The sequence below is a fragment of the Ambystoma mexicanum genome, chromosome 1q, assembly GCF_040938575.1.
Source record: "Ambystoma mexicanum isolate Mex_15411 chromosome 1q, UKY_AmexF1_1, whole genome shotgun sequence".
NCBI lineage: Eukaryota > Metazoa > Chordata > Amphibia > Caudata > Ambystomatidae > Ambystoma > Ambystoma mexicanum.
This window is the reverse complement of record NC_090922.1, coordinates 1,298,131,156-1,298,146,609: the sequence shown is the minus strand read 5'-3', so window position 1 is coordinate 1,298,146,609 and position 15,454 is coordinate 1,298,131,156. Positions and strand designations below refer to the sequence as shown.

Below are 15,454 nucleotides of genomic sequence, written 5' to 3'. Positions count from 1 at the left end.
GGCATAATTTTTTTCGTGGGGAAAACGTTTCCTTTGTGTGTATAGGACCGGATGTTCCATCTCGTCGTACTCTTGCAACAGGACTGCCCCAAGACTCACCTTAGTAGCATCCGTCTATAATATCTATAATAAAATAAGGCACTTTAAGCAACGGTTCATTACAGAAGATGTGTATCAATGGATTGCCTTACTCCGGGAGATTCCTCATCCATAAGATATCAATTCCAGCGCTAGCTGCTCGGAAAAACTTTGACAGGGTGCGTAGTGCTCCTTGATTCTGCCACCAATCCATATTCCCTTGATGCTTTGGTCATCGGCTCCGGACATGACATCGGTCATTGTACATTTACTGCATCACTACGCCCCTGTCCCTCAGTTCCTTTTTTTCACGCACTCAACACGCTGCTCGAGGAAAAACTCTCTCACGAGAATAACTTTTCAAGTGAGGAATTTGTCTCTACTCAACGCAATTTCGAAATTCATGTCCACTCCCAAGGTGCCAAGCTTCAAATGCTGAAGGGACTGCAGTTCCAAAATGTCCATTACAGACCCACACTACGTCTGCATGTGGTGCCTCGGTGTCAGTCACATCACTGAGGACTGTGGTTCCTGTAAGAAAATTAATCCTAAATAACTACGGGAGAAGGCTGCAAAACCTTGCGGTAAGCCGGCCCCCATCAAAGTCTCGGGTGCGGTCAAAAACTCAGTCGTCAGAACTGGAGACAGAAGGGCCTACTCCTGAAAAGAAGGACAGGTATCGAAAGAAATAAAAAAAAAGGTTGCACTCTCTGAGTCACCCCTCTTCCTCCCATAAGGAGAAACGGTGTCATTGACGCAGGCGTGGTCCGACTCATCTGATGAGCCTGGTAAGTCGACAGCAGGGCCTACATCCGGGGCTGAGTGGAAGGCCTTTAAAGAGCAGATGCGTAGAAGTTCTGAAAGGCAGCTGCAGGTATGGGTGAACCCTCAAAGCAGCAGGCCTTGGTGGCTACAGTGGCGTCCAGTGACCCCGGCCCCAAACAAGTTGACCACTACAATGTCATCATCGTCAAAGCATTTGGGCTCAGCACAGAGTAAAGTTGGTACAGCCTAGGTATCGGTGTTCGCTAGTGTGCCTCTGGCGCCTATATCGACCAGAGCACCTCAGGCCTCAATGCATCTTTCGGCACCAGGTTGGCACAGGACCATCCGTGTCAGAGCCCATCACTGAGCATTCATATGTCCCGCAGTCGAGGACCGAGTTCTTTGACACAATGACGACTATTTTCGTTAACGATGACGACCAAATGTCGTACAGGTGCTGGAGGTAAAGATTATTTTGAGGATCAGGCGGATTTAGTTTCCTTGGCTGAGGGTCTCCACGAGGCCAGTGGCTTGGTCAGCTCTCCTGATTTGGAGACCCAACAGGCTCACCCTTATGGACATAATAATTCTAAGTATCGAGCCTTGGTGGATAGGGTGGTGGATACCCTAGGCTGGAGTGCCTCAGACAGACCCTTGTCGTATTATGAGCTCACTGACAATCTGGTTGAAGGACCCTCTACTCTGAGGGCTATGCCATTTATTGTGGCTATTGCTGACCCGATCACCACTTTCTGGCAGAGTCCATGCACCATTCCCCTGGTGAATTCCAAAATTGCAAAGAAGTACAGGCCGCCAAGGGGAGACCCAGTTTATCTCTCCACTCACCCAATGCTGGTGGTGTAGGCGGCCACTTTGAATGCTAGATAATCCACATCCATGTATATACTCTCTACATATAGGGGCAGAGGAACCGCCAGAGGCCAGCAGACATCATCAGCAGCTCTGCCCTCAAAGCCACTTTGATTTCTCCCCTCACGATTCACTGGTTGGAGGACGAATATGCGAGCACTGGTCTCAATGGCCTCCAATGCCTGGGTGCTCCAACTCGTCCAGTGCTGCTACTGTCTGCCTTTCTTAAGAAGGCCGACGGACAGGCTGCCTCCTCCTCCTCGGCAACCAGAACAGGAGCTTCAAGACGGGTAACTACACCACTGACTCCCTGACCCTCAACAACCTCTACAACACCATCCAAGCCTGGATGGCAGACAACGGCCCATGCCTCAACTCCGACAAGACGGAACTCCTCCTGGTAGGTTCTCCCGACACCCTAAAAAATCTAGATGCCCAATTCAGCCACTTCAACATTGACTCAATTAAAATTCCAGTTTCCGACTCTGTCAAAACTCTGGGAGTTTACCTGGATTCCAGCCTATCCATGGACAGACAAATCAACTCAATAGCCTCTGCAGCTGCATATCATGCCAATCTTATCAATGCAGTCAGACCCTTTCTCTCCAAAGAGAATTGCACCAACATAGCCAGAGCCATCACCGGCTCTAGGCTAGACTACTGTAACGTACTCTTAACGTAAAAACTTAGAGAGATTACAAGTAATACAGAACAATGCGCTCCGGGCAGCCCAAGGCATTGCAAAAAGAGAACACATCTCTGAGGCCAGAAAACTAGCCCACTGGCTCCCAATACATGAAAGGATCTTAATCAAAGCCCTTACACCGACCCACAAGAGCATCCACCTCACTGCTCCTGCATACCTCTCACAAAGGATACACCCCGTCTCCTCCACCAGGCCAACCAGATCACCGTATACCAACATGCTCTCGGTGCCACGAGTAAAAAAAGCAAAAGCGGGCGGATCCAGCTTCCCCTATCTCGCGCCCTCTCACTGGAATGCCCTACCACCCACTATCCGTGGCGAAGCCTCCCTCACCACCTTCCGCAAAACGTTGAAGACCACCCTCTTCTCATAAGGCCAGACACACCAGCATGAATACGTTCATGTATACAGTATTATATGACCAAAAGCAATATCTGTAACAATATTATGTTTTCCTGCTTCATTCACAATGTGTCAACAACCGCTACCATGCCTGTACAATGTAACTAAGTTTATTGCAAGTAACAGCGCCTCAATGCCCCTGGGCTGCTTGCGCACTATATACATGTAAATAAATTAATAAATAAGAAGAACTGCAAGCCCTGCTTTTGAAGGGTGCTGTTGAAGAGGTACCTCCTGAGCACAGTTGCCCAGGCTGGTATTTCCTGATACCCAAGAAAGGGTGAGAACTTGGTCCCATCTTGGAACTCACAGCCTTGAACAAGTTCCTGAGAAAAGGCAAATTCAAGATGGTGCTGTTGAGAGAAACTCTCCACACATTCAGACTTCAGGACTGGCCGGCTTCAATAAATGTCCAGGAGGCATATTTCCACGTGCTGATCCACTAAAAGCACAGGTGACATGTGTTCCCATACCTGGACGACTAGTTTATTGGAGGGAAGTCGCCAGAGCAGGTTTTGTCTCATGTCAAAGACACTTGCTCACTATTCCACAGGCTGAGCTTCTCCCTGAACTTACAAAAGTCCCCCACGACACCAACACAGAGGCTCCAGTTCATCGGAGCAGTCTTGGACACTGAAGTGGGGAAGACCTTTCTCCCCCGCAAGGAGGGAGTAGCCAGCGTCAGGCAGATGTTTCAGCTGTTCCAGTCCCACACCACCTTGTCAGCAGCTTCTTTCCTCTTCCTCTTTTGCAGGATGAGTTAGGATTCAAGCCAGTTGGTCAATTTGCTACGCGAGGAGCGTGTGCCACCAGATATGTGGAGCTTAGTCACCAGGTACGCTGGTGTGCTACTCTTGACTGCTTTGTAGGTGATACATGCAGTCTTGAACAGTATCCTGGCTTGAAGTGTAAGCCAATGTAGTTAACGTAGGATGGGGATAATTCAGTCGAATTTCCATGCTCCCGTAATAAGACATGCTGCAGCGTGGTGGCTGCTTTAGGGGGAGCCAAGTGAGCAGCTAAGAGCTCTGTTAGGAGAGCATTTCCCCCATCGATGTGCAAGACCACAAGGGCCTGCACTACGGCCCGGAAGTCTTGCGGCGGCATGAAGGGTTTGATTTTTCAAAGGGTGGAGATTCTGAGCCCGGCTATTTGGGCCTTCTTGGCTATGCGTTTCTGGAATGACAGATTGATGTCAATGATGAAGCCTAAGGATTTTGCTGAGACTTAGGGCCTCATTACACGGAAGGCGGTAATGGTTAACGGCCACCGTTAATGGTAACGGTGACCGTTAACCATTACCGCCTTACTACGAGGTCCCTTAGCGGGTTGGTGCTTTAACGCCTGCTTTTTGCAGGCGTTAAAAACCAACCCGCTAAGGGACCTCGGAGCTAATTACGGCACCGCAAAATTGCGGTGCCGTAATTAGCGCCTTCCCCATTCCCATAGAGCCCTATGGGGCAGAAATGGGAATGGGGAAGGGCAATGGTGGAAGGGGGATTTACCGCCCCTCCAACCTTGGAATGGGGCGGTAAATCCCCTTTCCGCCAAGGCGGTGCCGGTATTTTACTGGCATGAGCCATGGCGCTAGTAGCGCCATGGCTCACCGCCTTCCGTGTAATGAGGCCCTTAGAGTTGTGATTGCATATCATTGACCCATTGTTGGACAAGTTGTTTTTTAGAGGACGTACCGATGAGGACGAAATCAGTCTTGGATGGGTTTAGTTTGAGGTAGATAGTCAACATCCAGGACTGGATGATGGCTTGGTAATCACGGAGACAAATGATGTCCTGCGCACTACAAACTGTATTGTACATATGAGTATCGTCTGCATATTAGTGGAAGGCTATATTGGGATCTTTGAGGAGAGGAAGCCCGAAGGCCCCATGTAAAGGTTAAAAAGGATTGGTGAGAGGATAGAGCCTTGGGGTACTCCGCAGGAGATCTGGAGTCAGTTAGAACACCCCGGGTTAGATGTAGGAGGTAAACCAATTCGGGACAGTGCCAGAGAATCAAATTACAGGATTGACACAGTGTGTATATACTTGTAGGAGAAAGTGGAAGAAATGAAGAGGTCAACAGGATCTTGTTCTTTGTGCACAACTCACCCTCACAGAGGTACCTATTCTAAGGAGACTTCAGAGGCAGTCACATTGATCTAGGAGGCTTAACACAGGCACACTGTATATACCAGGAGTAGTTGATGGTGGGTGATGCCAGGCAGGGAGGCTTAAGAGAAGCTTAGGGCTGTGGCCATGTTTGACAGGAGTGCCACTGGTAGGAGTGTATGCCAGTGGGAGAAAGGTAGGCAGAAGTAAATGGAACAAGATACTGTGATAGTGTATGCCAGGAGCAGCAGCTTGTTTACTGGGAGTGGCTGCTGTTGCTTCAGAGGATGACCAGAAGCAGAGAATATACGACAGACCAATGTTGCGTGAACAAACGTGTTGCAAGGCACGTGTGTTTCCTCCGTTTCCTCCTGTGCTATTATATAGGCCTGCAGGACATGCTTCAATATCCTCTTGGCCGAGGAGTAATCCACCTGCAGTCCTGACAGTCTGGCTTCAGGCCAGGGAGAAATACAGAAACAATCCTGCTGGCCACAAGTGAAGACAACTCTTATAATACATGCCGTACCCTCACACAGATCAGGTATAGGCCACAGTTACAAAGTAAATCTTCTTTTTAACATCAGTTTCATTACTTGGTTCTAGTTACTCACAGAGATACCACTGGCCATTCTCAGCTCAGGCCCAAATTATATTCTTGGAACACTCACTCAGTTCATGCATCCAACATTCTCCTTAGCTACAAGTTCACTCTCCATTCATCAACATTCTTCAACATATAAGGATGACCAGCAGGGTATGATAAACATACTTATAAATCCCTATTCTGGACACTGTGTTGTCATACGTATAGACCTCTCTGCAGCATATGACACAGAGAACAAGCTATTCTTCTTTGAGAACTTGAATCATGTTATTTCATGTCAAAGTTTTTATTTATTTATCGAGACAGGACTATGCTGTCTCACACAGCATTTGTAATGTCTTGAAACTCATTCACTTAACCATTTAGCTGATTCATTTGTACTTTGGGCTATAACGATGTTGGCTCTTATGCCAAACCCGACAGTCTCTGACTTCTACTTTCCCGCCCATCCCCACTTAACTTTTTCCTTGCGTTCTGAAATATCTGGTATTCATGTGGAACATTACAAAACACTGAATAATAAAACTCCTGATATCCATTGGAAAGAATACATTTCCTGTCAGAGAAGATGGGAATGGCCATTAACCTCATTAAGCTTTTGATTCTACTGTGTGTTACTAAGTGTGTGAATGTGTGAGTGAGCAAATTAGTGTATTATCCAGAAACAATGCAAGAAGGTTTCTCACATACAACTAGTCATTATGCACGCACATTCTAGAGTTACCTTTTGTGGAATCCAAGACCGCACCCAGCCATGCCTCTAACGTATTGTCACTGTACACATCAGGAGGATGAGCCATTATTGGTGTTTTTGTCTCATTTATAGTGTTTAAGCCTTCCAGGTTGACATCAGCTTCCAGAACCATGCTGTTATCTGCAGATATGACAGAGTGAAGAGTTCACCAAAAGCGCAAGTACATATATGGAGAGAACGTTTTCCGCAAGTTCATGAAACATGAGGAATAACAGCGTGTTTGCATGTATTCGAGATGTCTGAATTTGGTGTATGTGTACTTTTGATGGCTCTCTGTGGACCACTCCACAAAAATGAAGCTTTAGTAAACAGTTTGTAATTAGCAGTATTTCACAAGTCAAAGTATGTAAAAAAATATATAGCAACAGTACAATATTTGCATTTACAAAGGTGCAAGAGAATAGAGAGCAGAACATATAATTGAAATGTAGCAGGAACATTATGAGAAGGGGTCAGAGATGCAGCACCATGGAGGGCTGGAAAAAGCACTAAGCAAACGATGTACATGCCTAGGGTGACAGATTCAAGGGGCAGTGATGGGTCAGTCTGCATTTTTTTTAACTTTAGTGTTGACTACAGTTTAGCCGCCAGGCATGGGATAGACAATTTGAGGGCCTGTCAAATATATCAAAACTAACCTTTGGAATGGTGTGGTGGCAGCAGTGTTTGTGGTTGAATTAATAACGAGTCACCCATTATATTAGTCTGAGAGAGAGGTTCTTGGAAGTCTGTTCACTATATTGGAAGTTGTGTGGTCTCCTCATGGATCCTCTGTGTTATTTTCTCCCACCTTGAGTTACGTGAGACGCTTGAGAGTCTGAGTGATGTTATGTTATGTTACTATGCTTTTGTTTTGTGCCAAATCACCACACAGAAGTTTCAAAGCTGTGGTAAGTTTTGAATGGAACCTAGGTGAATGTTCCACCAGAGTCAGACCTGCTGCTGCTGAGGAGTGGCTGTTACCCTAACCTATCTGAAATTCTTACCTTGCAACTGGCAACCTGTACCAGAAGACCTTACCTGGAAGTAGCTTCAATAAATAATCGGCCTTTCAACCTTACCTACAACCTTTCTACTGTGTCTTTTTAACCTCCATCTTCAATTAACAACTTGGCATTTTCAAAAACTCCACCTTGAGGAAGAGGCGGGTTGTGCATCAACTTGCGGGCATCATTTTGCTGTGAGAAAATAGCTGTGTGCAGTGACGCAGAGAGTGTGATCAAGACGAGTGGATCCATGAAAGACCTGACATGCTATGGCAAAACCACCAAAAGGCATCCAATGTCGGACACATCCACTCCTTAGCTGCACCAGCTCGAACAGACTCTGGTGGAACATTCAACCAGGTAGGTTTCCAAAGAAGACACGGAAGGTTCCCTAAGGTAAAAGCACTGCCAGCAAGAGAGCAGATAGCACGAAGGAGGTGTGACTACTGATGTTAGGAGTTCATGCATTCTGATCTGAAGGTGAGAAAGCCAGGCAAGTCAAGCAAATCCTCACCTGTGAACAGGTGAGGAGACGGAAAGCCTAGGGACACACTCGGGGCAGCTAAAAGGAGGAGTGCTGAAATAGCAGTACACAAAGACATAGAAGTTATTTTAATTGTAATGGAATTATTAACACATAACAGGCAGACCACAGTGCATAAGGGCGGAGTCCAAGGACTAGAGCTGCTGATTGTGATAGAGACAAGAGTCTACAGCAGAGAGAAGGAACAAGTTACTTACCTGTAACTGTTGTTCTCGAGCATGGTTCTGGCATGGAGTCACATGCTCATTCCCTGGCGTCAGGCTGGGAATCCTCGGTAAAGAAAAAATCAGTTTAAGTTTCGTTTCTGAACTGTCTTTCTCCTAATAACCAATCACTGGTCTCTGGGTCATACTGCCCCCAGCCAATGACTGCCCTCTACCTAAGCCCCTCCTCTGGCAGCCATCTTCAGATTTTTACCGCACGTTCAAGTGTTGGGAGTCCTCGTGCTAAGCTCTCGAGCTTTTACTGCGTATTGCGTTTTTTCGAAGAGTTTACTCTTATTTTTTCGGTCAATTCGAGTCTCAAGCTCCACCGATTCTTCTTCCTATCAACGGGGACCAGTTTTTGGAAATTTCTACTCCCCTCAAGGGTGATTCTCGTCGAATTACACTTCATGGAGGATTCCGGAAGACCTTTGAGGCCTATCCCGAGTTGGACATGGCCCAGGACAACGGAGATTCGATGCCTACTGGATCCAAACTGTTCAGGAACTGCCCAGGATGTGGACTGCAGAACGTCTTTAAGGAGGATGAGCACTCCCGGTGCCTCTAGTGCCTACACGCCGACAAGTCGCACATGGAGGAGGACTGTGCATTCTGCAAGAACATGTCCGTCCGGACCATGAAGGACCGTCATAAACGACTCGCTGACTGGCTGGAGGTGAAGAGCCCTGCAGCAGGTGAGAAGAAGAAGTCAGAGCGGTCTTCTAAGACCTTTGAGGGCGCTCTGGGGATGGGGGCCCAACAAAAGGCAAAGCACCGTGAGTCCGCGAGCACGGGGAGCGCCAATGGTTCAGGCTCCTCGGCTGCCAGGCTGGGCGCGATGTCACCAACGCCATCATCCACGAGCAAACTCTCTGGCTCGGTGAAAAGGAAGTCGGAGAACCCGGGTAAGCTTCGGGAGAAGCCACGGTCGATCCCGACGGAGAAAGCCAAGGGGGGGGGGGCGAGGCGGTACCTTCCCCCTAAGGTGAAGGCCCCATACGCGCCCAAGGTCGTGAAGGCCCTGATTCACCCGGCTAAGGCCTCGATTTAAGGAGTCGTGGCGGCTCTGGCGAAGCCCTCGGAGGCTATCCCAGTGGAGACGACCTCCGGGGCTAGTTTCCCTGCCACCCCGGAGGGAATCCTCTTTCCAGCCTATCGAGAAAACCCCCGTGAAACCACAGGATGACAAAGAGGGGGGGGCATGGTAGCGCTAACGGACTCAGATACCTCCTCCGAGGATGAGCTGGCTGGCGTCAAAGCTATCCTGGCCAAGAGGAGGCGGACGTAGAGAGCGCCGGGAGACGGAGACGGTGACGACGGGGACTGACGACGGTGGCGATGATGGAATGGATCTCCCGTCACCTCCCGCCCGGGCTCCTCCCCCTGACGAAATTGGGTCCTTTCACGCCATAATCGCCTGATTCTGGAGGGTCGGAAGGTACAGAGATAGAGAGGAAGTTGAGTCAACGGCTACCCAGGCCTAAGGCGTGACAGGGGGTCGCAATATTCCTTGCAGTGGAGCTAGGAAAATACTAGCTGGAGAAAAAGGATCACCGTGGAGTATAATAAACAGGAAGGTTTATTTTAACAGGAAGACATGTTTACACAATTCTTTATGTGCCGTGGCACATGGTGTATGCATACTTGAAATACATTTATGGCGATTTCTACCTGTATGAATTCCGCGATTTCTACCTGTATGAATTCCGCTCCTTGGCCATGGATTGATCTTTGTGTTATGCAGAGTGTTTTAAAGAAGATGCGTTTTTTGACTAGTAACCAATGTAGTGTTCTCAGTGCTAGTGTGAGGTGTTCTCTCTTAGTGAGTCTGAGTAGTATTCCTGCTGCTGCATTCTGCGTTCATTGTAGTTTCCTCATAAGGTATTCTGGCATTCCGAGATAGGTGCTGTTAGCGTAGTCTATTCTTGACATGACGAGAGGTGGCGGCAAGTGTTCTGTGTAGGTGGTGTGAGGGGTCAGAAATGAGAGCCGGACACAAGGTTTGTCAAAGATATTTATTAAATGAAAATGGGTTGGGAAAATGCATCTCTGACTCTATGCTAAAGAGGAATTTCCCTGCCTATAAAGCAAAACTAAGGATCTGTCTTTGTCAGGATGTCAATAACTGAAAAGCCATCATTGTATCCAAAATGTCCTGCCCTGACTCTCACACAACAAACAAAACAATAGAAATGAGTAAGGATATTTCTACAACTTGATACTGCCAAAAAGTGTTCACAACTGAAGTAAGAATAGCTCCAACAAAAACATTATCCAAGGTGGAAGCCCTTGGATCCAGAGGGTGGACCCCTTCTTATGGATTCCGAAGTAGGATGACAGTGTTCTCTTTTACTAACAGTTCCTTTGTGTCTTGCCTTGATTTACAAGGTTCCTGTTTAGAACAAGCTCTGTAACAGTTTTCTTTAACAGAACTTCCTCCTTGGTCTAGAAAACACTGTTTTCTCATACACCAATCTTTCCTTGGTTTAGTAAACAAGGCCTTTCTTTAACTACAATCTCTCCTTGGTTCAGAAAGCACTGTCTTTAACATTTCTGGAAGCTTTGCAAATTGCCTGGTTTCTTTATGCAATGGCTGCCTGGTGTACTCTCCTGCCAGGACATTTTATACAATGCCAACTGCCTGGTGTACTCGGCTGCCAGGTCTTCATTTGTGGTTTTCAGTTGCCTGATATGCTCCCCTGCCAGGACTTCTGTGTTTCAGTTGCCTGGTTCCTTGTATTGCCATGACTTCTCATGTGCTTCAATAGCCTGTTGTCTTGCTTTGCCAGAGCTTTTCATGCGTTTCATAGTTTCTCTTTATCACCAATACTGTATTTATTGCTCTTGGCTAAGTATATAGGTTTCCGGTGAGATTTGTTCAAGATTTGCCCCACACATAGCTTATTGGGGATTGTACTTTGCTTTTTCTGTATTCAAACAATCTTCTTGTTGTATTAACAATAGTATTAAATTCAAATTGCTGAATTTAAAGCAGTGGCAGACTTCATAGGGAACCTTGATTCAACACAATGGCCCTCATTATAACTTTGCTGGTCTGGAAAAAATTCTGGTAATTCTGGCACTGCCATTTTTTCCGGACTGGCAAAACACAAGTTTGCTGGTGGGGACCATGGATCTCATGGCAGGCCTGATCTACCGGTTGATCAGGCCCCTACCATCAATGAAATGCCTGACTTACCAGCACCGGTAATGCCGGTGCCAGTTATTCAGGCAATCCCATCCCATGGAGTTCTTTGGGGCTCCATGGAATGGAAACTTACTGGTGTTTCTGCCGCCCGCAATATCTCTGTAATACTATGCGGAGACAGAAATGCAGTAATGCTGGTATCCTGCTGTTAAAACAAGTGGGACACCGGCAAAACTGTAATGAAGACCAATGTCTAACTTCATAGCAAGACAGTGGAAAATTTCAGAGGGCACCCAGACTCTAAAAAATGGCGAACTTCTAATCGTAGCAAGATTTATAGTGTTAAACTTCAGAGTATACCAAGATTTAAATCAGTGGCAGACTTCAGAGGGCACCTGGATTCTATCCAATAGCTAACTGCAGAGTTCAGATTTAAGCTAGATTTAATCCAGTGGCTATACTCTAAAACTCAATATGATGACTGTACTCTAAAATTCATCTTGCTTCAATACAGTGGCTATACTTTAGAATTCATCTAGATTCAATCCAGTAGCTATACTCTGAAATTCAGCTAACTTCAATACAGTGACTATACTCTAAAATGCAGCTAACTTCAATACAGTGACTATACTCTAAAATTAATCTAAATTCAATATGGTGACTATACTCTAAAGTTCAGCTAGCTTCAATACACTGATTATACTCTATAATTCAGCTAAATTCAATATAGTGGCTATACTCTAAAATTCAGCTAAACTCAATCTAGTGGCTATCCTCTGAAAATTCAGGCAACTTCAATCCAGTGACTATACTCTCAAATTCATCTAGACTCAATCCAGTGGCTATACTCTGAAATTCAGCTAACTCCAATGCAGTGATTATATTCTAAAATTCGGCTAGATTCAGTCCAGTGGTTATACTCAAATAGCACCTATATTTACCCACTGTCTCTTCTTAAGGTGCACTTGAATGCTGTGGCTAACTTTGATAAACTTTGAAAGTGCTGCAAGATTCAACGCAATAATAAGAATTGAATGGTGGTAGTAAAGTAGTGGCTGGATTTTAGAAGCCTAGCTCTTGCCGTGCTCCCAGTTCCTACCACCTTACCTGGTTGTTGCAGTAGACCGCGTTGTAGGGCGCCCGGCGCAAACAAGCAAAAGCAGGCAAGGGATATGCCTTAGGGAGCTGCCCTTTGCCGTGGCCCTTGGCCAGTCGCCCGGGCAAGGCTGACCTGGGTCTCACTGCTAATAGTGTTTCCTGATGCTATGGGCCAATCAGGGGTTGGGTGGGTGGGGGTTAGGCAGGGAGGAGGGCTTGGGGAGGAAAGGGAGGGTGAGAGAGTACAAGAGAGCACAGATGGCACTGTAAAACAAAATGCAGGCCGCAAGGCTGCTTACCCCAGGAGGTTGCTCAGCAGGTGATGAGGTGGCGAGGTGAAGTTGTACTCACAGGCACAGGAAGCAAAGAAATATGCCAAACCTTTCGCATTTTACTGCAGTGAGACATGGCTACAGGATTGGGGACATAGCGAAGAGATTATTTACACAATGTGTAATCGTTTTGTTAGGTACAGAATAATCATATCTGTGGTGGCCAAGATAAGGCCCCCTCAGCCAGCCTCAGTTTGCAGCAAATAAGGAGATCAGCATGATGCATGCAAGTGTTCAGGCAGTCGGCACAAGGAGGTCTCTCTCTAGCACCCCACTCTAGAGTGCTGGTTTATAAAGTATATAGTAGGCAAACACTAATATGTTTCTGTACTTTCACAATTGGGGTGTTACCTGGCACAATATTACAGACATTTGGCAAGAACTGTCGACATCTTACTTGTGACATTGTGACGCAGCCCTGTGGGGGACATTGTGGGGTATTATGAATAAGTGGCATTCGCAGAAACCCCTTCTGTTATCTCCCATATATGTGGCTAATGCTAAATGTGTAGAGAATAAGCAGAAGGGAAGGTCTGACGTGCCCTCTGCCCTAGGAGGGGTTTGGGCTTGTCCGGGTTTCTGCGTGTAGAGCAGGCACAGGGAGGTGACATGGAGAGTCCGAGGCCTAACTGTATGGGAGAGCTCAATAGCATTGCATAACATAACATACCGTTGCATAACATAGCATAGCAATCCTGCCTATCATCATAGCAATCCTGCCTATCATAGCATAGCAATCCTGCCACATCATAGCTTAAGTGAGCTTTGTCCAGGTTGTTTTACAAAGGTCTTGGTAGGAGAAGTCTGTTCCTAGAGGTGTTTACTCTGGAACCTTCAGTCTGGCTGCGATAGCTATGTCTGAACAGTAGTTGATGCATACAACCCATGCTCTGGGTTGTATAAGGAGTGTGTTATTCCACTGCTAACGAGCTACCAAATGAGAAAGCACTACTCCCAAATGTTGTAGGCTGTGTTTTTTTAAGGAAACTGGAGAATTTGTTTTATAATGTATATCATTTTATTTATAATTGTATAATTTATAATTGGTTATTTATAACGCGCTTAATACCCAGAGGTTTCTAAGGGCGGACCGAACCTGTGTTGCTCCGCGTCATCTTGCTTCCAAGGCAAGCAAATTGCCCCTGAGCTATCTCTAGAGACATTCCTTTAGTAAGGTTTGATCCTAATAGTGCTGTGACTGCTAGTCTGTGGATGTTCCTCTGGGCCAGTTTAAAGAAGACTTTCGTGCCAAGCTTTCAAACCAGATGTATTTTGCAGCAGCTGATGTCAAACTAAAACCTTCCTAGGTAAATTCAGTTTTCATAAATGCATTGAGCTTTGTTGTAATTAAAATGTGGTTTACTGTGTTTAGTTTTGCCTTACTGTGTATTTATTTAGCTATTTATTAGAACATTCATAGAGACAGCATTTGCCAAAAAGATGATCTAGGTGTGGTGCCTGAGCGGTAGATCCGGAAGAGCCGGGTAGTCTAAGCTCTGTGAAATGCGAGATGATCAGGGATGGATGGGATTCAGGATGTGGCATGGTCCCAAATTTCGGAAGTAATGACAGAGGGGGCGGGCCAGTGGCATGTGTTGAAGCGTTGTAAGGAGAGAAGCAGCAAAGATTTCTGGAATGGGAATGGGAATAGCAATCGAATACGGAGTATATGCATAGAGGCATAGGTGGTGGAAAGCTTTTGTGCTAGGTATGGGCACTTGGAATTTGATGCATTATGAAAGCGAAAGTGAAGGGAGGCTAGAGATCGAGAGATTTATTCAGTGTTTAAGGCAGAGACGAGGATAGTAGCAGCGTTCTGGAACCGTTGTAGTCCATGGAACAGAAAGGAAGGAAGGCCGAGCTGTACAACATTTCATTAGTCAAGTCTGGAGTACATGATATTCCTGGAATGTGGAAGAACATGGAAATGGTATAATGATGGGATTCAATTCATGAAAGGTTTGGTTCACAATAGTAGCATTACTTCCACTTGATGGGACGCAATCGTCTTCTCTACCTACAGCCGAGTCATGACCTATACTTCCAATGTAAAGGAAACTTCAACCTTCCTAAGCATTCCCCTTGAATCCAAATTTAGTAATAGACTGTATACCGTATACATGCTAAACTGGTCATTAATTTGTGTAAGGTTATTTTAAGAGTCACTACCAGGTAGGCTGATGTGGCAGAACTGAATGACGGGGATTTTAGGCAAACACTCATGGCCCGAGATTAATGCCATCTTGAGAAGTTATAGACAGGTTCAATTTAAGATTTTCCAAAGATGATACAGGCCATTCCTGAATAGCTTTGGCAGGGTGGAGGATCAGCGCTGCCACTGCTGTTTTTCCACACTATTTGGTCATGTCCACACGAACTCTGGGATACTATATGCAATACACTCAAGAGAGAGTGACTGGTCATCTGATTGAGGGGGATGCAAAAAGAGTCTTGCTGGATGTCTGGGGAGACTGAGATATTACAAGATATGTAAAACTGCTTTTGTCCACACTCTTTGAGAACACTAAAAGGATATTTCAGCTAAATGGAGCATGGCACTAATCCCTGATGTCAACACATGGAAGCAGGCATGGATTGCTGTGTGACTTTTTAAATAGGCGATATTTAAGGTTAGAGGTAGCCCACAAAGATGGGTATCAGTCTAGGATATGTGGGAGGAGATTTGCCTGTTAAATGAAAAACATTATTACCAGTGATGTAAAGTGAATTTGTTTCAATTTATGTTTTTAATGGTGCTACTGTCAAAGCTACTATGGTTTGATGGAAAAAAGCCAATAATAAATGTGATTGAAAAGGCCTGACGGGCACTTGTCAATTTGTGCAAGAAGGTT

General features: G+C 46.0%; 1 protein-coding gene across 1 annotated transcript in view; it reads right to left on the bottom strand.

The window, feature by feature from the left end:
• FAM151A (family with sequence similarity 151 member A) overlaps positions 1 to 15,454 on the bottom strand; it is a 415,979-nt gene that overhangs the window by 179,623 nt on the left and 220,902 nt on the right. Inside the window, exon 3 of the mRNA XM_069642124.1 lies at positions 6,262 to 6,411. Within this exon, the coding sequence (XP_069498225.1) occupies positions 6,262 to 6,411 (150 nt within the window). The remainder of the gene's footprint in view (positions 1 to 6,261; positions 6,412 to 15,454) is intronic.